The sequence below is a fragment of the Amblyraja radiata genome, chromosome 3, assembly GCF_010909765.2.
Source record: "Amblyraja radiata isolate CabotCenter1 chromosome 3, sAmbRad1.1.pri, whole genome shotgun sequence".
Lineage (NCBI taxonomy): Eukaryota > Metazoa > Chordata > Chondrichthyes > Rajiformes > Rajidae > Amblyraja > Amblyraja radiata.
In genome coordinates, this window is record NC_045958.1 from 74,767,661 (window position 1) to 74,792,481 (window position 24,821).

The 24,821-nt window shown below is 40.1% G+C and overlaps 1 protein-coding gene and 1 long non-coding RNA gene across 12 annotated transcripts in view; one reads left to right on the top strand and one right to left on the bottom strand.

The window, feature by feature from the left end:
* Positions 1-24,821, top strand: part of pip5k1b (phosphatidylinositol-4-phosphate 5-kinase type 1 beta) — a 150,224-nt gene that overhangs the window by 104,290 nt on the left and 21,113 nt on the right. For 10 of the 11 annotated variants that reach the window (XM_033018089.1, XM_033018088.1, XM_033018091.1 and 7 more), the window contains 6 exons: positions 7,671-7,882; positions 9,307-9,390; positions 10,658-10,706; positions 14,613-14,697; positions 19,633-19,791; positions 23,958-24,105. In XM_033018089.1, coding sequence (XP_032873980.1) covers positions 7,671-7,882; positions 9,307-9,390; positions 10,658-10,706; positions 14,613-14,697; positions 19,633-19,791; positions 23,958-24,105 — 737 coding nt within the window. The remainder of the gene's footprint in view (positions 1-7,670; positions 7,883-9,306; positions 9,391-10,657; positions 10,707-14,612; positions 14,698-19,632; positions 19,792-23,957; positions 24,106-24,821) is intronic. The other variant, XM_033018097.1, reaches the window with a different exon arrangement.
* LOC116971158 lies at positions 1,222-2,520 on the bottom strand. Its single transcript, XR_004411424.1, has 3 exons — positions 2,497-2,520; positions 2,429-2,434; positions 1,222-1,405 (listed from the first exon to the last, which is right to left on the bottom strand). It is a non-coding gene; the product is annotated as an uncharacterized LOC116971158 (long non-coding RNA).

Genomic DNA, 24,821 nt, shown 5'->3' on the forward strand with positions numbered 1-24,821 from the left:
AGAGAAATGAAAAAAGGTCACAAGAAACTCTTTTGCGTTCCTTTCATATTCCTTTCATACAGTGCCCTCCATAATGTTTGGAACAAAGACCCATCATTTATTTATTTGCCTCCTGTGCTCCACAATTTGAGATTTGTAATAGAAAATTGAGGTTAAAGTGCACATTATCAGATTTTAATAATAATAATAATAAACTTTATTACGGACTCGAGGTCCAGACAAGGGGCAACATTACATTTTTAAAAATGCATTGCATATTAAAAAAATATCATAAAGTACATATTAAATCTTAGTATATCACTTATAAAAGCATCATAAATTATATTAAAACACAATACACAAGTTAAAAATCCAGATTAAAAGAATGATCAATGTCCTACAACGAGACAACGATACCAGTGTCTCCACAGCTGGGATTTGTAGCGTGTAGTGCTAACCCTTATGTTTGACAAGGCCACAATAATTACAGTTTGAGTCATTTATCCTGCAAATGAATTTATACATGTGATTTCCTAGGATAGCTTCTAAAGTACTGACTCCTACAGCCACAAACATATTACTGGCACTACACCATCTAGGTTTCCTTAGCAGTGTTCTCATGGCATCATTATATGCCACCTTTAGTCTCTGCAAACTTGTTTTTCCATAGTTTGACCACAGGTGCGCAGTGTAGAGTGGTGTGCAGTATGCTCTAAATAGCTAAATTTGCGCAAGAGAATATTCGCCTGTACATACAGCATGCGTCGTTGCCTATAAATATCCTCGTATTTCTGTCATTTGTTCTGTAATAAAATGCCCTAGATATTTTACCTTATTACAGACACTAAGATTATTGTCAGACAATTTAAAATCAGGAAATTTTAGACATTTATCCTCTTTGGTTCTACAGATCATAACAGCACTCTTACTAGCATTATATTTAATATCATGTTCCACACTATACACAGAACATATAGTAAGGAGCTGCTGGATGGACTAAAGACGACAAGATCATCTGCATACATTATATGATTCACTAAAATATTACCAATCACGCACCCAGTATTACAGGCTTTCAATTGTTTGGGCAGATCATCAATATATAGATTAAAAAGGACTGGGGACAAAATTCCCCCTTGTCTAACACCATTGCTAACCCCAAATAAAGGCCATTTTTATACATTTTGGTTTCACCAGAAAGAAATTACAGCAGTGTTTATACATAGTCCCCCCCCCCCCCATTTCAGGGCACCATAATGTTTGGGACACAGCAAAGTCATCTAAATGAAAGTAGTCATATTTAGTATTTTGTTGCATATCCTTTGCATGCAATGACTGTTTGTAGTTTGCGATTCATGGACATCAACAGTTGCTAGGTGTCTTCTCTAGTGATACTCTGCCAGGCCTGTATTGCAGCCATCTTTAGCTTAGTCCTTTGGGGGCTAGTCCCCTTCAGTTTTCTCTTCAGCATATAAAAGGCATGCTCAATTGGGTTCAGATCGGCTGATTGACTTGGGCCATCAAAAGAAATGACCATTTTTTAGCTTTAAAAAACTCCTTTGTTGATTTAGCAGTATGTTTGGGATCATTGTCTTGCTGTAGAATGAACAGCCAGGTAATGAGTTTTGAGGCATTTGTTTGAACTTGAGAAGTTTGGATGTGTCTATACACTTCAGAATTCATAATGCTACTACCATCAGCAGTTGTATAATCAATAAAGATAAGTGAGCCAGTACCTTCAGCAGTCATAAATGCCCAGGCCATAACACCCCCACCTTCGTGCTTCACAGATGAGGTGGTATGCTTTGGATCTTGGGCAGTTCCTTATCACCTCCATACTTTGTTCTAGCCATCATTCTGATATAAGTTAATCTTCATCTCATTTGTCCACAAGACCTTTTTCCAGAACTGTGGTTGCTCTTTTAAGTACTTCTTGGCAAACTGTAATCTGACTATCCTATTTTTGCAGCTAACCAGTGGTTTGCATATTGCAGTGTAGCCTCTGTATTTCTGTTCATGGTCTTCTGTGGACAGTGGTCATTGACAAATCCACACCTGAAAAGTGTTTCTGATCTGTCGGACAGGTGTTTGGGGTATTTTCTTTATTATAGAGAGAATTATTTTGTCATCAGCTGTGGAGGTCTTCCTTGGCCTGCCAGTCCCTTTGTGATGTCCCTTAGTAAGCTCACCAGTGCTCTCTTTCTTAATAATGTCCCAAACAGTTGACTTTGGTAAGCCTAAGGTTTGGCTGATGTCTCTCACGGTTTTATTTTTGTTTCTCAGTCCCATAATGGCTTCTTTGACTTTCATTGGAACAACTTTGGTCCTCATGTTGATAAACAGCAATATAAGTTTCCAAAGGTGATGGAAAGACTGGAGGAAAGACTGGGTGCTGAGAGCTCTCTTGTACCTGCATTAAGGAGGCAATTAAGCACACCTGAGCAATTACAAACACCTGTGAATCTATGTGTCCCAAACATTATGGTGCCCTGAAATGGGGAGACTATGTATTAATACAGCTGTAATTTCTACATGGTGAAACAAAAATGCATAACAATGGCTTTTAATAAAATCTGACAATGTGCACTTTAACACGTATCTTTTTCTGTTACGAATCTCAAATTGTGGAGTACAGAGGTAAATAAATAAATGATGGGTCTTTGTCCCAAACATTATGGAGGGCACTGTATGTTTGGGTTAATTGACTTCATTGGGCAGAGGTGAGGACAAGCAGCAGCTGGAACCAGCATGCGCAATTACCCCTGACAACTAGAGACGGGTATTTCATCCATATATCATTATCCATTATTATCGCCTGTATCCACCTATCATTTGCCAGTCGTTGTCCGGCCCCACCTCACTTCCAGCTTTCTCCCACAGCAATCAGTATGAAAAAGGGAAGCGGCCAGAAACGTCATCTCTCCATGTTCGCAAGAGATGCTGCCTGACCCACTGAATTACTCTAGCACTTTTTTCCCCAATATCTTTTTTTATTTGTTCGCATTGCTACCATGCAGATTGTTCTAGAGGTTTTAGAGGCTTAAGGAGGAGATGGTGGCCATGAGAGAGAGAATAAATTGCAGGACTCAAGGGAATAGGACTGATGGGATTGCACCAAGAGCCATATTGGACTGATAGATGCAATTACCTCTTTCTGTGTCATGAAGGAATATAAATATGAATCCAGAATGAGTGACAATCATACTTCTTGAGACAATCTGCTGCTTCATTATTTTTGCTCAAGCAACTAATTTGGAAAGAAAACAATGTTTCAGACTACGATTTGCTTTTATGTTTGCCAAGTTCAATAGGAACAGGTAGATTTTAGTATGTATTTTGTAAGCATTTTGAATACTGACTTTGAGAGAGATGACTCCTCAAAAAACAAAGGCTGAAACCATCTAAAACCACAAGCAGTATAAAGGAAAGGTTCAGAAATTGTAAATTCCCATTGGAGTGTGAGAAAAGAGGGATGCGAATATTATGTAGACTGCCTTCAAGTCATTACTGCCATGTTTATAAATAGCAAGAATAATCAGACTGATGGTAAAATGTTTGATCGGGGTCTGCAAAAGGTGGCACACATTTTAAACATTTGTTTAAGTAGAACATCACATGGTTAAAAATTGGGTCCTCTGTTTTAAGCATTAAACAGGCAATGTTTGCGCATTGAACTCTGCTTCTGAAAAGGTTTTTGTACTTCATTGGACCTGAAGTTTGGAAACCAATTTCAATGCATGACCATCGCTACATTGAAGCATTTTTATCTCCCAAACTCTCAAAATAAAATTGTACAACATTATTTTTGGGAACCAATCTTGTCAGAATCTTTAAAAATTAAGGAATATTTACCTTCCATCTAATTAGAAGGCAGGAACATTTTCTGTTGGATATTTATTTGAAATTCATCTAAAATTAAATCCATCTTTTTGTTCATCATTTTTTATTTTCCTTAATTGTATTCTCAATACCTAGAGGCAGCCAATCACTGCCCCTCTTCCTGTTTCTTTGCATATTGAGGAAACATCACAATACAATAAATGAAACTAAAATATTTTGAAAGGAAGGATGCATTAAGTTGTAAATGAATTTCAAATAATGCCCAGTAGAAATTAATGTATGGATTGTTTCAGCCTTCTGGAGAGATGAGGAAAGTAAAGGTTTAATCTAGCATGGACTACAGGCTATCCCTGGGTGGCAAATGGATTCCACTTTACAGGTTGATTTTTGTCCACGAGTCAGAAAATACCCAATCACTCTCTGATAACCATACCTCCACAGTATTGTAATGATTGTTGTCAAAAGCACAAAAACTGATAGGAAAAAAACCAATGACTAATAGTGAAGAAAGAGGTTAACTAGTTCTATCGTTCATGGGGATGAACATATGTACTGTCAGAGTTGAATTTAGTAACATTCTGGAAGCTCATTCATATAGGTGTACATAAGTCAAGCATTCGTTACCCCAAGAATAGCCATTTATATTAAATGATTCATGGGGAAGATAAAACTTGCAACCTCCTTCAAGAGCATGATGAGTGAAAAGTAATATTTATGCCACATCTGCAAGGAAAAATACAAATTCTGAACAAAATCTAACGACCTTCAATTAATAGATTACCATTCCATTAATTACCATTCCCATTATCAACATCTGGGTGGCCACACTACATGACCTGAATCATAATTGGACCAGCCACATAACTTGTTACACGAGTAGATCGAAGGTCAGGCATCCTGCATAGGTCCACGCCCTTTCCATAATCTACAAGACACAATTGGGAGTGTAATGGAATTATCTGCACACACCTGAAGAGCGTACCTCTGAAAAAAATTGGAGAAACTTAATACTAGCCTGGGACAAAGCAGTCTGATTTCTTTCACTCCCTTAACCATCAGCACATAATGGCCACAATATGTTAATTCTGTACATTCTTTGGGCTGACTGGATCTCTCAGTATCTCAAGCTGTTAGTAATTGGGTTGGGGGGTTTTTCTCCCTCTCTCCCCCTCTCCCCGTAAATTGGAAGCATAAATTCAGCAAGTGCTTGGAATGTCACCACTCTAAGTCTCTCACTATTCTGATTTTTGCAAATGTATTGATGTTTCTTCGTTTTCACTGGATTAAAATGCCCAAACTTCCAATCTAGTAACAATTTGAAGTTTAGCTCCTCAATATTTTCCTACGGTCATTTTGTGATAAACAGTGAACATTAACCTCTGTCTCAATGTTTATCACACTGAAGGAAAAGTTTTGAGAGTAGCATTGCTCATTTAAAGAGATCAATCTCTTGACTCATTTTTGACTCATTCTGTACTTTGTCTTAGCATTGAAAATATCAACATCTTTCCCCAATGGGTTTAATGTTCAGTAAGTATATGGGTGATTTCTTGTAGTCTTGCCTTGACTGTATCTCTGTGATCCTTCAGCTATTAATTGTTTTTTTGCACTCCCCCTCGCTCACTCCTCATCCATCCTGTTTTGACCATGCCTGCTTCCCATCTCTCCAAAACAAAAAACTGCAGAAGCTAGAGATCTGAAATAAAGTTAAATGCTAGAATTACTTAGCACGTCACTCAGCTTGTGTGGAGACAAAAAAAATGTTAATATTTCAGATCAATGAATTTGCATCAGAGCTGGCCTGTTCTGATACACTGGAGAAGCTAACTATCTGAGATGGAATTCACCTTCGAGTGCGGAGGGCTGCAGTGCACCTTGATGGCAGATGAAATACTGTTCCTCAAGTTTCATAAAGCATTTCAAGACTGGAGTGAGTTAGAGAATTAAAGTGACAGGCAACTGAAGGCCTACTTTAAAACTGCATGATGGAAGTCTGCCAAAGCCATCTCCCAATCTACAGTTAGTTTTGTTGATGTACCGAAGCACCGAACACAATGTACACTAAACTGAAAAAGTTGCAAGTGAATTGTACTTCATCTCAAGGATGTTTGTGTCTCTATGAACACATGATCCCTCTGACCTTGACTTTGGGCCCTCACACTTTTCCAACAAAGCCTAATGTAAGATCGAGGACCAGGTTCTCATCTTCCATGTAGGCACATTCCAATGATTCCTTGAGATTCAGTACCGAATTAAACAATTATGAATAACCAGTCTTTCAGGTTTGTCAGGAATGGACAGATCTGATGCAAGATCATCAATCTGAAATACCAACACTTTTTTTTCTTCCTCTATGTAATACCCTTTCTTCCTCTATAATACCTGCTGGTATTCACGGTATTTTATTTCAGTTTTCCAGCATTTGCTGTGTTTTGTATTTCATACTCCCACATTTTTTTTTCTCTTTTACCTAGTGTACTCATTCAGTTCCTGTATTTGCATCCCCTTTAGGCAGATCAGTTGCGATTAACAAGCCTTCAAAATGCTCACTGAGCCTACACCATCCGTGACATTTAGCTTCTCTTTGTCCACAAATGTCCCTTTGTTCTCTCTATTCCTCCTTTCTGCAACATAAAATGTGTTTTGTAATGTTTCCTGATAGAATCATAGTGTGGAAACAGGCCCTTCGGCCCAACTCGCCCACACCGGCCAACAATGTCCCAGCTACACTAGTCCCACTTGCCGGCGCTTGGTCCATAACCCTCCAAACCTGTCCTATCCATGTACCTGCCCAACTGTTTCTTAAACGATGGGATAGTTCCTACCTCAACTAACTCCCCCGGCAGCTTGTTCCATACCTCCACCATCCTCTGTGTGAAAAAGTTACCCCTCTAATTCCTATTAAATCTTTTCCCCTTCACCTTGAACCTATGTCCTCTGGTCCTTGATTCACCAACTCTGGGTAAAAGACTCTGTGCATCTACCCGATCTATTCCTCTCCTGATGAAAAATCATTAACCTGAAACTTGAACTCTCCAATTTTCCTGTCTCTCCCCATGTCTCACCTTTTGATCCTCACATTGCTTCCTGTATGATAGCTAAATTTACATACTGTTATTCATGAGGTAAATTTCGTGTTTTGTAATTTCTCAACATTGACCATCGTTGCCTCTTCCTCAGTTCACTTGTTTGTTCAATCATTTGTCCTTAATTCAACTATTCCTAGACGATCATATTGTCATCAGGCCCTGTCCATGTACTCGCCGCATTCAAATAATTTGACTGCTCACACACTACCTAGTCCAAGTCTCATTCACCCATCACCCTTCTAATTCCCTCATTGAACTTCTTAACCTCTTCTTTTAAAACCTTTAGTAGAACCTACCTCTTTGACCAAACCTTTGGCCCTCTGCTCTAATTTCCTTAAGTGGCTTAGTGATGAATCTTCATAGCCTTTCTGAGAAACATCTTGGGTTGTTTTCTGTGTTAAAGTAGTCTTATAGATACTGGCCATTGTGACTAGCTCTTCATTAATATTTGTTATTTTTGTTTCCAGTAAATTTGGATTCAGTCAAATGATGCCATTAACTTTTATGTGAAAATAAATGAAACTGCAGATGCTGGAAATTTAAAATAAAAATGCAAAATGCTAGGAAAACTCAGCAGGTCAGGCTGCATCTGTGGGAAGAGAAACAGGAGTTAATTTTTCAGGTCGAAGAGCATTTTCTGCTTTTATTTTTGATACCATTAACAGCGGTTTGATATTTGAGTAGCTATGTTCATCTCGTTATGAAAAAACTATTGATTCCTTGTACCACTGGATTTTAAATGATAACTTACATATATAACAGGTTTTGGAAAGTTTCAAGATCATGGATTACAGCCTGTTGTTGGGAATCCATAACTTGGATCTAGCTGACAAAGAGAAAGAACATGAGGTGGAGAACCTTCAGACTGCTCCAGATGGCAAACGTGCAGTCGGGCAGAAGGTGTTGTACTCCACTGCCTTGGAATCTATACAGGGTGTGACAAGATCAGGGGAATCTGTTGGAACAGATGAAACGTAAGTCATGTCAAATTATCAATATTCTTTAACTTTAAATTAGTTTCTGTTGGTGAATGGTTTGTTGTCTGCTCTGTATTTCATTAGAATGCACAGTAATGAACACAGTCCTACCATTAGTTCTCTGAAGTCAATGAATGACAGCCTGACGTACCTGTTCGTATCGTACAGGTGCAGAGTGGAGAGCCAGTCACATTGCATCCCCTGTTGATCTATTGTGGCAGTAGGCAAATGGTAGTGGGTCAAAGTCCTCACTGAGAGGTGTAACAAATGGAGGGGTGCTGAATGTTTGGAGAATTAAAAGACTGGAGGAGATTAGAACTAACAGAACCACAGTATTTCAACCAGCGGAGGTAGTGTATGACCAATACCAAGGAGATGGTGTCTGACCAATACCAATTCTTTGGAGCGCAGAAGGTTAAGGGGGGACTTGATAGAGGTCTTTAAAATGATGAGAGGGATAGACAGAGTTGACGTGGATAAGCTTTTCCCACTGAGATGTAGGGAAGATTCAAATAAGAGGACATGACTTGAGAATTAAGGGACAGAAGTTTAGGGGTAACATGAGGGGGAACTTCTTTACTCAGAGAGTGGTAACTGTGTGGAATGAACTTCCAGTGAAGGTGGTGAAGGCAGGTTCGATTTTATCATTTAAAAATAAATTGGATAGTTATATGGACGGGAAAGGAATGGAGGGTTATGGTCTGAGTGCAGGTAGATGGGACTAGGGGAGAATACGTGTTCGGCACGGACTAGAAGGGCCGAGATGGCCTGTTTCCGTGCTGTAATTGTTATATGGTTATAAGGTGGGCGTGAACAAGTGGCAATTAGTGCAATCTAACACATGGACATCTTTGAATAAGATGAAATCTATCCAAGGAAGATCAAGGGATGTTCTCCAGGAGGGTACCACAAGGCCAGGCCTAGAGTGAGCAAAGGCATGAATTAAATAGTGATTTGAACCGAGACTTGGGCAGAGGGGAAATATGGAAAGTGATAGCGGGTCAATGTAGTAAATATTAATTTTAATGGTAGGATGTTGAACGCATGAATTGTGGCAAGAAATATAGAATGGGTCCTCGCCATAACATGGTAAATGCAAAGCATTTGTAGAATACTGTCTGCGTTTAGAACATCAATCATCTTCAGAAATGTGTTCATGTGCTTTTCGGGTATGTTTTGTAATTCCGAGAATTTCTGAAGGAGTGGGGTAAAATAAGCCATCTTGAATTATTCCTACCCCAGAGTCCAATTAAGGTTTAATTGTCCGGGTGGAAGTTGGGCAATTAATTTAATGTCAGCCGAAGTGAAAGAATTGCCTCCCTCTACCTGGCCCAGCCCCACCTCAACAACCTTCTCCTTCCAATCATTTTTGATTATTTTTAGCCATTTTTATTTTCTCAGTTCTTCTTTTCTCTTTCCAGAATGGGTGGCATACCTGCTAAAAATAATAAAGGCGAGCGGATCCTCCTTTACATGGCCATCATTGACATTCTACAGTCCTACAGGTATTGACTGCTCGAGTAGAGCAAGTATCCCTATTTTCAAACTGCCCTTTTGCACTAGCTAAGATTCCATGCAGAGATTGACCTGCATTGAAGCTTTGACTTTGCCAACGCATGTGTGTTGAATCTCATTCCTCTCCTTCTCCATCACAGCAGCAAAAAATTTGGATGCCTTCAATTTAAAATGCTTCATGTCCAGGTTCTTGAAATCGCATGTTGAAAATCCAGTGGGAGTTGCTGGTTTGTGGGGGATGTGGGTACCTATAACCAAATTAATGTTTATATTCAATTTACCCTTCCATTTCAAATTGAGGGTGGCACCACAACACGGTTAGTAGAGCTGTGGCCAGGTAGCACCAGTGACCTGGGTTCAATCCTGCACTCCAGTGCTCTGCGTGTGGAGTTTACACATCCTGGCTGTGATCACGTGGGTTTGCTCCAGGTGCTCCTGTTTCATCCAGACATTGAAGGTTGTAGGCTAATTGGCCAGTATAACTTGCCCCTAGTTTGTAAGTGAGTGGTTGGGTTTGAAGGGAGTTTAATGGAATATGAGCAGAACAAAATGGGAGTAGTGTAAATGGTGTTTGGTGGATGGTACAGATACGGTGGGTCATAGGACCTGTTTCCATGCTGGAGGATCTTGCAAATGTGGGAGGTGTGAATGGTATTTGTCTCGGCAAAGCAAAACGTGTGAAAATTCAAATCTAGATGATTTTGTCAATAACAAATTGGAAGACCTAACTACATTGCAGGTTTTTGTTAAGACTACGGGTGGATTGGGAAAGACTTTGGGAGCCAGTACATCAGACCACCCACCATACCAGATCCAACAGAAGTGTGCTCAGCCATGCACATACACGCTGTCGAGGGTGTGGGGGGTGGGTGGGGGGGAGGGGGGGGGGGGGGGGGGGGGAGGAGGAAATTCACATGATGTTAATAGGGGAGGAGGCACTCCTGGGTATCATCAATATACAAAGTATATAATCTACTTTGTATATTGATGACAAAGTAAGGGAGTGTTTACTGTGTGGTTACGTTTGCTAACCTGGACGTGTTTAATCATATAACTGAGAGCTTGAAGTATGAAGCTCAAAGCTTCACTTGTCACTTGATTTTGCATATCTCTTGATCATATTTAATGACATTTTGAATATTTATGACTTGCAAAGTTCCATTGACAAATTTTCTCCCTAATGCTCTATTTTTAACATTCATCATCAAATCAAATTAATATTTGATTTTAAACAGTGATGTTTTCCTACTATTAAAGGTTCATCAAGAAGCTGGAACATTCCTGGAAAGCTCTTGTCTATGATGGGGTAGGTGAGCATATCATTTATCTTTATGACCAAAACACTAACTGGTGGAAAAAATAAATTACTAGCAGGTACCCCAAAAAAAGTCATTAAGGCAAACTGAGAAAGCACCCAGAAACATAAGTTTTCATTGTTTTATCAAATTGTTAGGAACAGATGCAGATACTGAGCAGTATATACACTTATTTCAATAATGGATCCCCTGTATAGATGAATTATATATAATTTGCTGTGCATTCTGGTCTATCTGGATCCCCATTACCATGAACCTTATGACGGCCCTCTTTATGTCATCTCATCACTGTATAAGGTCTCTTTTATTGCGTGCCCCCCCCCCCACATGTGCTCTTGCAACTGGCCCTTGCAAATGTTGTTCCCCACAACCACTAGTGGGGAACAATCTCATGTGAGAACATACCCACTCTGTAAACATTGCTGTAGAATGTGTGTGTGGATGTAATTATGTGAAGCACTTTGGGGTCAATGCAAGTTGACTAAAAATGTGCTATATAAATAAAGAAATTTATTATTTAATTTAAAGACGTTCCTCCTAAATTTCCCATTGAATTCATTAATATTTTATTTATTAAGGGCACATTGAAACATTGTTTATTGTTTGCTGGTGGGGGAGTTGACCCGAGAGGTTAAATTGTGTAATTTTAAGATATAATGACAGTAGGTTTCTTTAAACGTCGATTTGTACATTCTTGTTATTTTTTATTTGTCTTTATGATAGTCACTTACGAGGATAACAGTCCTGTACCAATTGTTCAGAATGTCCTGTGCACCGCTGCCTTGCTGTAGAATAATGACGTTATTATCAGAGCTGCATGGTGGTGAAATTGATAGAGCTGTTGCCTCAGTGCCAGAGACCTGCGTTCAATCCTGTCATCCGGCGTTGTCTGCATCGAGTTGTCACATTCTCCTGGTGACTGAGTGGGTTTTCTCGGGTGCTCCAGTTCTCTCCCACATCCCAGATACGTGTTTGTAACCAAATTGGACTCCAAAATTGCCCCTAATGTGTAAGGAATGGAAGTGAGAGTGGGATAACACAGAACTAGTATGAATGTGTGATTGCTGGCCGGCGTAGACTCTGGGCCAAAAGGCTGGGTTCCAAGCAGTATCTCTAAACTAAACTATTATCACAAAGTGCCAATGGAAGTGTTGGCGTGAGGCGTAGTCGGGATCCTTTGGTGTCATCGCTAACCTTGGAATTGGTGCTTTATTATTTTAATATTTGTTCACTGGATGCAAACATCTTTGAAAATGCCAGCATTGTGTGTCCATTCTTTAATTACCCACATATGAAGAAAATAGTTAAGAGTCAATCAGATTGGTTAGTCTGAAGTCAGTGGATATAGATGGCAATTTGCATTCCCCGCAGGTCATGAAAGAACCAGATGGGTTTTTACAGCAATCTGATATCTTCATTGTTATCTTTACAGAGATTAGCTTTAATTCCTGATTCACCTAATTATGTGAATTTAAATTCCCCCGCGACCATGCTGTGAATCAATGGGCCAAAGCATCGGCTCTCAATCCATTAATTAAACCACTAGGCCGCTGTACACATTACAAGCACAACAGCTTGTGACTTTATGATCTGTTCCTGCTATTTTCACAACTGGCAAGGTAAATGTAATAATGTTACATTCAGACAGACATGTTAATGTTTCAGACTTGACCCAGTCCCCAATCAATAATTTGAGAATTACTGGGTCACTGGAGAATTGGTCATGGGAATTAATCAATTCTGGGACTGCGGGTGTGCACAAATGAGGGCCGATGTGTGAACAACAGCACAGATTGTACATGTCCCAAGGTTGAATACTCCCGCTTTATAACAAATAAGATTCATGTTAGTTTGATTTTTAAAATAATCCATGTGGTGAAATCATGTAAGATATTTAAAGGTATCAAGTGAACTTGAGCAGTCAGAATTCTTCCTTGTTTCCGAGTCCATATCTGTCTCTGGAGTGTTCACATTGTGCACCGCAGGCAAAGTGGTCATTATTGGTAAGGCTCTGATGATCTTTGGTATTACTGCACAATAAATAGTAGCTAGGATATCAAACACTCCAGAAATCAAATGGGGGAAAATGGGAATTGGCTCCTATTATTACCTTGAGACGAAATAGACCATGGACAAAAAGTAAAATTGTGCAGATTTTGCTAAATGTGTAATCAAATACTCGATGGATCAGGCAGCATTTTTTGAGGGAGAAACTGAGCGAAGACACCTGCTTGTTCTTATTGCAACTGACACCATTTAGAGATTTGTGTTTTAAGGTGCAGAGTAAATTGGCTTGTGTGCTGACAGGAAGGTTTGTGATAGTAAGAAGGGGCATGGCAATAGAAAGATAGTATAAGATGGTGCAAATTATGAGTGCTAATGGGTCAAGTAAAGAAGATGATGATTATTCTGGGGAGGTTTAAATGAAGCAGGATCATTATCTGAAGTGACCAAAGGAAACAAAAGGTGCACCCTGATTAATTTGAGAAGTTGTTCTGTGGAAGATCAAGTGCTGTTCCTTGAATATACTTCGAGCTTCATTGGAACAGTGCAGTAGACAAGGATAGAAAGATGATAAGAATGTAGAATTTATGTGACAAACTCTGTCAGTGCACATCACTTTGTGATAATCGCGCTCACACAGAAGAATGGCAAGAGAGCAATGTTATTTGTCGATGCAATATAAGAATATTATAATAAACAAATCGTGGCATTATATCTCCCCAAACTCTATTGAGCAATAGATTTGGAACAACAGTGGAATACAAACACGCAATGCCATTATAGTGATGTCCACTGTAGATTATGCCCAGTATAGACAGCAGAATTAGGCTATACAACGTTCTTAGCTTGCACTGCCATCATTAAAATCGTGGCTAATTCCATTTAGCCACATTTTTTGCCCTATCAGTGATGCTGAAAAATAATAATCTCAGTAACTACCTGCCCAGTGCCTTAAATAGTGAAGATTTGCAACTGTAGATATTCTACCTTTAACACTGTCCTAAATAGCCGGCCTCTTATTCCGCACTCTTCAGTTAGATGAAACAGCCTCTCGCCATCTGGTGTTTTGCATTTGTCATTGTACTTATTGTTGTATTACCATTATCATGTGTACTGTGTATTCTGAGTTTCATGTGAACAAGAAATTTCATTGCACCCTGGTGTAGGTGACAAACTAATCTGAATATATCCTGTCATCTTTCATAGAATGTTGTGCATCACAGTATGATCACTTAGTGTTCCCCCAAACTCTAGTGAGTGCAGACCACTCCTCATTGCAAAAGAAAGCCTACTTATCACATCAATCAAATGTAGTGAATCTACCATGCATTGCCTCAGAGGCACATATATCTTTCCTTGGTTACAGAGACCGCAGCTACAGTCAGTGTAGCCTCGCTGAAGCAAGACCTTTATTCTTCTGCTCTAAGCACTAAAATATTCGATGTCACAAATTAAGCAGCAACACATCATCGACATGATAGGAATAATGCTGATAACCTCCCTCAGGATTAATTTTGCTTCGCACCTTTGCATTCTTGATCTCTCCAGTGGCAACAGAGGCCTGTGATACCTAGTTGCAAAGCATCATTCAGCAAAACAGAACAGTTGGACTAGCAGAAATGTAGTGCAGTCGCAACACCAGAAATACTAAGTTTAAAGAAATGGCATAGTGGCAGGAAAAGTGAGGACAAATTGCACAACTAGCTGTTACCTTAGCATGCAATTGCAGTGACAAGAACAATGAACAATATTTATTTGAACCCTTGTGTCATCGGCTCTACATTTTATTTTAGTGATTTACTCCTGGACTCAATGTGTCACTAACCCTTGGTATAATAGGGCATTGGTTCAAGTCCAGCCTTATTGATGCGTCCGTTATTATCTTTCCGTAGGACTCTGTCTCTGTCCATAGGCCGGGATTCTATGCTGATCGCTTTCTGAAGTTCATGAGCAGCAGAGTGTTTAAGAAGACATTTTGTGAGTATCAGGGAATACTGATTATTGTCTGCCCTTTTTTGGAATGGGCAGATCAAATGGAAAAAATGTCCAACTATAATTGCTGAATACAGATGACCATTCAATCTATTGTGTTTGTGACAGCTGTTCGAAAGAGCAAGCCAATTAGTCCCATCACCCAAGCTCCTTCCTGTGATGATACAATGGTCTCAATTTCTTTAACCAATTCTATTTGGAAAAGTTACAATTGAATCCACCTCTCTTGCAACCATACCACTCCTGATCACCACATTTTAGTCCAATTTTTAACAATTATATAGATTTCTGATCTTGTAGTATTTTTTTTCCCCATCAATTATTTAAATTTGTGCCATGTGATTACCAAAGTTGGAAATTCTACTTTACGCCTTCAAAAGTATGATTACTATGAAATCCCTTCTTGCCTATCACTTTTCATAAGTCAAAGGAGCAGTAGTCATTCGGCCCATCAAGTCTACTCCACCATTCAATCATGGCTGAATAATCTTTCCCACTCAACACCATTCTCCTGCCTTCTCTCCATAACTTTGGATACCCTTACCAATCAAGTATCTGTCAACCCCTGCCTTAAATACCCAATGACTTGGCCTCCACAGCTATCTGTGGTCATAAATTCCACAAATTCACAACACTCTGATTAAAGAAATTTCTCCTTGTCTCCTTTTGAAAGGTACGTCCTTTTATTTTGAGACAATGCCCTCTTGTTCTAGACACTCCCACTAGTGGAAACATCCTCTCCACATCCATTCTATCCAGGCCTTTCACCATTCAGTAAGTTTCAATGAGGACCCTCTCATCATTCTAAACTCCAGTGATTACAGGCTTGATGCTGTCAAACTCTCATCAAATGTTAACCCAATCTTCTCCAGGATAATTCTCACAAGCCTCTTGGACCCTCTCCAATGCCAGCACATCCTTCGTCAGATGTGGGGCCCAAAACTGCTCACAATACTTCAAATGCAGTCTGACCAGTGCCTTATAAAGTATCGGCATTAAATCCATGTTTCTATACTCTAGTGTTCTCGAAATAAATTCTAACATTACATTTGCCTTCTTTACTACTCATTCAACTTACAAATTAACTTTTTGGGAATCCTGCACCAGCACTCCGAAGTCCCTTTGCACCTCCGACTTCTGAATCCTCTCCCCATTGAGAAAAATATTCAATGCTAGTACCACCAAAATACATGACTGCACACCTTGCTACGCCATATTCCATCTATCACTTTGCCTACTCTCCAAATCTTCCTGCAGAGTCCCTGCTTTCTCTACACTACCTGCTCTTCCACCTATCTTCTTATCATCCGAAAACTTGGCAACAATGCCTTCAATTCCCTCATCCAAGTTATTGATATACAAAGTTAAGAGTAGCGGCCCCTACTAACCAGTAAAAGCCCACTTTATTCCCACTCTTTGCCTTCTGCCATTCAGCTGCCTTCCATCCATGCTAGCATCTTCCCTCTAATGCCATGGGCTCTCATCTTGTTCAGCAGCCTCGCGTGCAGCACCTTATCAAAGGCATTCTGAATATCCAGGTAAACAACATCCACTGGCTTTCCTTTCTCTACCCTGCTATTAACTACCTCAAAGAATTCCAACAGATTCGTCGGGCAAGATCTCCCCCTCACAAAACCATGCTGACCAGTCTATTTTATCATGTGCTTCTAAGTACTTGGAAACCTTATACTTTATAATGGATTCTAAAATCTTAACAACCACTGAAGTCAGGCTAACCATCGCCGCCTTTTTGAATGGCAGAGCAACATTTGCAATTTTCCACTCCTCCGGAACCACTCCTGACTCTAGTGATTTGTGAATGATCACCACTAATGTTTCCACAATCTGCAAAGCCACTTCTTTCAAAATACAGGTGTGTAGTCCATCTTGTCCAGGTGACTTATCCACCTTCACCAACACACTTTTCTAACAAACATAATCTGTTTCCTCCTTTTGCTACAATGTTGGTCATTTCACAAAATCTTTCTTGTGTTGTTTTGAAATAAATGTTCATTTGATGAATTCAATAGAGCTAAACGGGCCCTTTGTCAACTTAGACATGCTGGACCATGCTTGTTTTCAAGCTGGAAAGGGTACAGAGAAGATGTACAAGGATGTTGCCAGGGCTAGAGGGTTTGAGCTATAGGGAGAGGTTGAGTAGGCTGGGAGGTCTATTCCTTGGAGCGCAGATGAGGGGTGATCTTATAGAGGTGTATACAATCATTAGAGGAATAAATCAGGTAGATGCACAGAGTCTCGTGCCCAGAGTAGGTGAATCAAGGACCAGAGGACAGGCTAAGGTGAAGGGGAAATCATTGAATAAGAATCTGAGGGGTAACTTCTTCACACAAAGGGTGGTGGATGTATGGAACAAGCTGCCAGAGGTGGTAGTTGAGGCTGGGACTGTCCCAACATTTAAGAAACGGTTAGACAGGTACATGGACAGGAGAGGTTTGGAGGGATATGGACCAAACGCAGGCAGGTGGGACTTGTGTGATCAAGTTGGGCCGAAGGGTCTGTTTCCATGCTTTATGACTATGACCAAAGTCCATTCTGGGCTTGTCCCATTTATCTGCATTGGCCCATATCCTCAAACCCTTCCAGTCAATATACCCTGTCCATATGTTGTAGGTTGACAGGAATGCAAATTTTTGGCATTTCAAAAAACTAACTTTGGTTTCTCTACAAATTGTTATGACTAGCTGTACAATAAGCGAGTTTGATATTCCGTTGCTTCTGACTGCGCATGCCCAGGTCAAAGGTCACTATGCATAAACAGCCCTGGAAAGCAGTGAAGCAGTGGACCTTCATTTCTTCTGTTTTTTCCAGCTTTGGTTCGTTTAGGTAAGAAAATACTGCTTTCAAACTATGAAATAGTTATTTATAGTTCTTTTGTTAAAAGCTAAGATTATTTTGTCATTTTTATTGCTTTATTATGCGTTTGTGATTGAGCGAGTCCGTGGTCGGTGTCAGGCCCAGGTCTGTTGAGTTGCTGCTGGATCATCCCCATCCCCTTCCCCTCCCGGGTGTCTCGTCGCTGTCCGGAGGTGGCCGGAGGTGTTGGGCCGGGCCGGGCTTGCAGCCGGCGCAGGGAGAACGTTGAGTTGCTGCAGCGCGTTTGTGTGTATGACCGGTGCTCGGCTTTCGCCGGCGCCAGGGGAGTTGGCCGCTGGCGGTCCCAGGCCCGTTGGGGAGAGGGGTTGGGCTGGAGTTGGTGCTTCTTCTCCACACTGGCTGGACGCCTGGGGCCGCTGGTGTCGTCGGTCCGGACCTGTCGGTTGGCCCGGCGGGAGTTGAGCTGGGGTTGCCGCTTCTTCTCCGCGCTGGCTGTGACTGATGACACCAGCGGCCAACCCCCCCTCCCCCCGGCGCCGGCGAAAAGCAGAGCACCAGCCATACACAAAGCGCTGCAGCAATTCAGCCTGCAATTCCGTCAGCAAGCCCGGCCCGACACCTCCAGCCACTGCAGACAGGAACAGGACACCCGTGAGGGGACGGGGCCGACTCAGCAGCAACTCAACAGTCCCGGGCCCGACACCGGCCACAGCCGAGCACGATCTCGCATACTCACCAAAGCATAATAAAGCAATAAAAAGGACAAAATAATCTTAGCTTTTAACAAAGGAACAATAAATACAACTATTTCATAGTTTGAAAGCAGTATTTTCTTACCTGGAAGAATCAAAGCTGGAAAAAACAGAAGAAATGAAAGTCCACTGCTCCACTGCTTTCCAGGGCAGTTTATGCATAGTGACCTTTGACCTGTGCATGTGCTGTCGGAATACTGAACTCGCTTATTGGCATCAATAATGTATTCTCCCTATCTAGTGCTGGATAATTTTATTTTAAAGTGTTTGGTTTGATTAGAGACACATTTACATATCCTGGAAAGTACTGTGCATGTAGTATCTTGGGGATCCTAAGCTTTATATATCCCTTTTAATATTTCAAAAGAGATATACTGTTGGTGATGTGACTCTAAAATAATAACGGAAGATGATCAGGCAGGAGATTGGAGGGATATAGATCATGTATGGACAGATGGGATTAGTTTAAAGTGGCATCATGGTCAATGGAGGCGTGGGCCAAAAGGCCCATTTATGTGTTGTCATGTTTTATGTTCTACATAGATTGCTGAAAATACACATCAGTCAGGTAACTTCTGGAAGGATCGAACTTGGGTCTCTGGCACCGTGAGGCACCGGCTCTACCAGCTGCCCACTGTGCTGCCCATGTTAAAAAGCATATGGGACCATACGCCTTATGAATAGAGTTGTACACTACTGAGCAAGTCATAATGAACATTTATCAAACACTGGTTCAGCACATCTGGAGCATTGTGACCAATTCTAAGCCCTGCCCTTTAGGAAAGATGTGAGCTTCAGTTAGGCTGCAGAACCTATTTACTAAAATAATCCTAAGGATGAGGACTTCAATTATGTGGATATAATAAGAAGCTGGGGATGGTTCTCTTTGAAACAGAGGAGATTGAGAAGATCCAGTTGTGGTATTTAAGGAAAAGATGAGTGAATTCTGAGTAGTTAAATAGAAACTGTTCCCTTTGGTGTATGTAGTCAAGTACCAGGGAACATAAAATGAAATTGACTGGCGAAAGAACTAGAAGTGACACGAGGGAAACCCATTTAATAAAGTGTTTAAGAGCTGGAAGTTACTGTTGGGAGGGAATGGATTCGATTATAGCATTCAGCAGAGTACTGAATAAGTGTTTGCTAGGAAAAAAAATCTGCGGTTCTCTGGGTTTGGGCCAAGCATGGAGTAACACAGAAGATCTGCCATGGTATTAAATGACACCAGCTTTGAATGATTCTATGGCTGACCTCTGCTTCATATGTTGTTACGCTTGTCCTTTGTCGTCTGTCAAATGAATTTCGTATCATTGTCCATTTTTCATTTTCACAGCCTTGCGATCATCTCCGTCGAAGAAAGCTCGCAATTCCATTCCGGTTGTTAAATACATAGTGCAGGATGTTCCATCCTCTGGACTCATAAAGGACATGAGTGAGGGGAAGAGTGAGATGCTGTTGGGAACTAGGAGCTATTGTAGCCTTGACGAGGAAGGTAATTCTGGCATGGTGGTTGTGTTTAACCTTATTTTGACATTGTTCACATTAGCATTAATCTAAGGTTAATGTCTAAGTGACAGAGACTGTCCATTAATGCTCTTTGTTTTGTTCATATAGAATTTTGATTTGAAATTATTTCTGCTGTAGGATTGCAGATTTGGATGAATAATAAATTGCAATTTTTGAAAAAGGACAATGGTACACAGGAGTCGAAACTTAAGACGCTTTGCAGATGTTTTAGTTATCTTAATTTTAGTGAAATGGCATTATTACCCAATTCCACACTTAATACTTCTGAAATTAAAGTAATACCCTTGTCATTTTATAATCCAATCTATTCAGAGTTTACTTCCATTCCCACTTCTCTCCAGTGCAAATGAAGCTGATTCTTTGCCCAATAACTCTGAAGAGAAAAGCAGTGAAGCCATATGTAAATATACTCTGAGCTTAATCACTGATTTAAGAAATAAGAGTGCGAAATTGTATGTGAATCTTACAATCAGCACAAAATGAAGTCGTTCAATCCATCGAGTCTTCGGGGGTGGTTTTTTTTTTGGTTTTTTTTGCTCCTACCTACATGCATCACCTACAAATTTCCCTCTAAGTATATCCAAATCCCTTGTATTTTAAGTTATTACTAGCTAATCTCCCACTGTCCTTTCAGGCAGCACATTCCAAATCCTAACAACTCATAGCCTTTTATTTGTCCTCGTGTTACCTCTGGTATATTTTCCAATTAACTTAAGCCTGTGCCCTCTGGTTAATGACCCTCCTGTTAGTAAAAAGCAATTTATTTACTCCGACAAAAGCCTTTATGATTTTGATTACTGCTATTAACTCTCCCTTAAGGAAACAACCTGAAATTCCTGATTCATGGTAACATTCTAATAAATCTCTTCAACCCAGCTCAAGACCATGATGTCTTTCCAAACTATGTTGTCCAAAATTGGACAAAATACTCATGCTGGGTTTCATCTAGTTTTTAGTATAAAAAATTAAGGCTGGAAATACCTCGTAACAGGCCGTATCTATGGGAAGAGAAACCGAGTTAATATTTTAGGTCAAAAATCCTTTGTCTGATGCATTTTCTGTTTTTATTTTAGATTTCCACTATGTGCAGTTTTTTTCTTTAATTTCCATCCAGTGTTTTATAACTTACCTATTTTTGTAACTAAGCCTGCACAAGATTTACAAAGCCAAAGTTTCTGTGTGTTTTATTTATAAAGAGGTGTTTCAACATTATCCTACCTTCAAAGATTTACCAGTACTCACTCCTAGGTCCTTGCATTTTTTAATCCCTTTTAAGATTGTACCATTTAGTTTGTACTGACTGATCTTTCGTATCAAAATTAATAATTTCAAACTTCTGTATTAAATGTTACTGGTGTCTTCCCACGTCTTCAGCCTGCTTGTCCCCCTGAAGGCTGATATTCAATACTTGGTCGCATATAAGAGATTGGTGTAATTTGCAGAATTTGAAATTTTACACTGTACATACGAAAAAGATATCTATGTTGACTCTGGGGAAACACCCTTCTATTTCCTTCTGGGAAAAAACAGCTGTTCACCGCTGCTCTCTGCTTTCTGTCCCTCAGTCAGCTTTGTATTCAAGCTGCCACTGTTCCTTTAATCTCATGGGGTTTAATTATATCTATTATGACACTTGGAACATAATGTCTTTAAATAACTGAGTTCAAAGGCAGAAACTTGAGCAATGCAGCATAACACTGAAAAGTACTAACCATTTTAATTTCAAATGTGTAACCAAATCAATGGAAAGGAAATTAACACCAGAATTAGTTGGCAGCCATTACTTTTATCAGAATGTTGAAGGCTGAACTAGAGATCTTTAAAATTGAAGGGGTTTTCAGCAAGATGCGTCTATTTGTGGGAGAGGGTAAAGATGGAATACTGTAAATAGAGGATCGTCATTAATAATCCCATAGGGAACGGAAGTCAGCCAGATAGTAGGGAGATTGTGGAACTCGCTGCTAGACAGCATAAGGTAAAGATCAGAGCAGAGATGCAATTAAATGAATGCTGCATAATACCAGAGAGAGGAGTGAAGTGAAAGTGAGACATAGGGAGTTTAAATACTAGTATGGACCAGATGGATGGAATGATCTGCTTCTGTGCAGTGTGATTGATATGGAAGATTTGTGTTTCGGATAGAGGGCATGGCTGTTTTCTTATTTAAACAGAGTATGAAGCAAGTACTAGGGAGCTAATTGTGTGGGTATTAGGAACATTGGGTGGGTGTTGAATGAGTCGTCATTGTTTGACTGAATTTGAAAACTGTCTGAATTAACATTCACTCTCTTGCATCAAATTAAACCCTATTATGCAGCATTAATTCTATGGGTTTCAAAATAATTTCAGATATAGTGCCGCTGCATTTGAAAGGCTTGTTATGCTGTGCATTTTGCATCATTTACAAAAATGTATTAAATCTGAAGAGAGACACAGGTGACACCCCAGATCAATAACTTTTTGTCCGAACTGAAAAGCACTAAAAGTAGAGGAGGGGTGGAGAGCAGAGAGCAACGGAAGATCTTTGATCGGGTGTAGGGCAGGCATGAGAAATAGAAACACAATTGTAGTACAAGGTGAAAGAAAGTGGTCCTGGAAGAGGTTTCAAAACAATAGATCAGGCTTCTGGTGGGTGAATGCAGGAATCGGAATAATATTCTGAAAGTCGAAAATTCTAACAAAAAATCCAAACTGAGTTTAATTTCACTTTTCACAGAAGACCATATTTCAAGGGGGATTTTTTTATTATTGAATTGAGATTTCCCAAATGTGAAATCTTAACTTAAGCTCTTGCATGAGAAATTGGAACAGGAGTAGGCCATGAGGGCCTTCGAGTCTGTTCTGTCATTGTCGGAATCATGGCTGATCTTCTACCTCTGCACCATTCTCCAGCACTGCCCCCACAACTCTTGATTCCCTTAATGACTGGAAATCTATTCATCGTTTTCAATGGACACAATGATGAAGCTTCCAGAATAGCTTTGCAATTCCACTGCTACACAACTCTCTGAGGAACAGAGTTCTCATCTTCATCCTGAGTGTATATCCCCATATACAAGACTGTGCCACTGGTCCTAGATAGATGAAACTTCTTTCCTGCATCCAGCACATTCAAAGCCTGTAAGAATGTTGTGCCTTTCAGTGAGATTGCCTCTCGTTCTTCTACACACTGGATAATATAATCCCACTCTACTCGATCTCTCTAGGTGTGGCAAATCCGCCAGCTCTGGAATTACTCTTAGGAATGTTTACTACACCACCTCTATGGCAGGTATTGCCCTTCTTTGCTAATGAGACCAAAGCTATACAAAATATTCTAGGTACAGTATCACCAAGGCTTTAATTGCAATAAAATATTTTTTCCTGGATTCAAACCATTTCATAGTAAAGCCCATGTTTAAAGGTGTCTAATGTGGGCTGTAAATGACTTGTGAATTTAAGTATTTGATACAAAGCTGCAGAGAGCTTCAACCTATGGAGGAAGGGGGAGAAAATAGCAATCAACCAACTATACCTGCATGTTGATCTTGTATTTATATACATCCAGGGCCCATCAAACGTCAACGTCCCAAACATTTACCATTGAATAAATCCGCTGCATTTCAGTTATGTTCACAAAAATGAATGAAGCCACATTTCCCACATTAACTTTCATTTGCTATGTTCCTGCCCACAAGCAAGTGAAGTCACGTTTTATTTGACCCTCACAAACATCTAAAGCCAAATAAAGCTGTTGCTTGGTTGTGTATTAGTAACCTGTCATGGAAGCATGGGGGCTGTGTTACTAGACTGGAAATTTATGGGCTAGAATTTACATTCAAGTACAATTTCCATGGCATCTGGGGAATGTCAATTCAATTTAATAAAAACATCTGGCATGAAGAACTGGTATCAGACCCATCTGTCAGCAAGCAATAAAACTTACCTCGTTCATTAGATGTAAATCTGCCAGTTATCTGGTATGTCTCCATGGCAATGATGTTGACATCTAACTGATGTGGCTCAACAAGCTGTTCTGTTTCAATGCAACTACGGTTGTGAAATGCTGAAAATATATATTTAAAATGTTGTTGGAGCAGATAATCAGTACTTTAGTTGAAAGCCAAACTAAGCTTTCTCCTTGCTTTGTAGCAATGGGATTTCGCAGACGCAGACCTGACGTCTTGCCCAGCACGGCGTCTTTATTTGAAGCAACCTCCTTGGCAACGACACTTTCCTCCACTTCGCTACTTCTGAATGAACCAACGCCATCTGAAGGAACGGCAAATTCCTCAATCAAGTAGGAGTCTTGTTATTTTGTAGAGCTCATGGGCTGTTGAATGTTGTGTTCTGCATGTTGCAAAGATGTGAGAAACGGAAACGTTGAGGTTCCCAGTTCATAAGGCATTTTCAAAGGCAAATGTATCTGTGCAAATATTGCCAGACGGTTTAATGTCAATTCCATCAGGGATGCTGTCATAAATGTCGAGGAGCATTCTGCATTGGTTTCATGTCCCAGGTGAGGAGAAATCCTGCAGGGGATAAGATTGACACTGAGGCAGATCAGTAGTTTATTATTCCGTATTTTGTACCACTGCCATCACTCGTGACTGCCTTGAGATTGAGAGTTGCTGGTGGCAGAGAAATGTGTAGCGCGTTTGATTGTTCGGCAAGTGCCCTTGGGGATGTATTGACTTGTTATTTGGTGTGATGGCGCAAGAATCTAAAAATCAATCATTTCAGGTGAATTATCAAATCATGGAATGGGAATTGAGCTAGATTGCCTTTTCATGGTACTAATATTTTCTCCTGTACTCCTTTCTTCCCTGCCAAATATATCACAGGTTCAATTTGTTGCTGGCCTGTTTTAAGTGCCTTGAAACAATATTCATTAAGACTAGACAATGACGAATAATTCACCTATAATATGTCACATAATGTGGACACTGGGCCTGTGTGGGAGCTTTTGGCATGATCTGATCGCTTGTAGACTGAGTGCATGCACCCTGCTCAGTT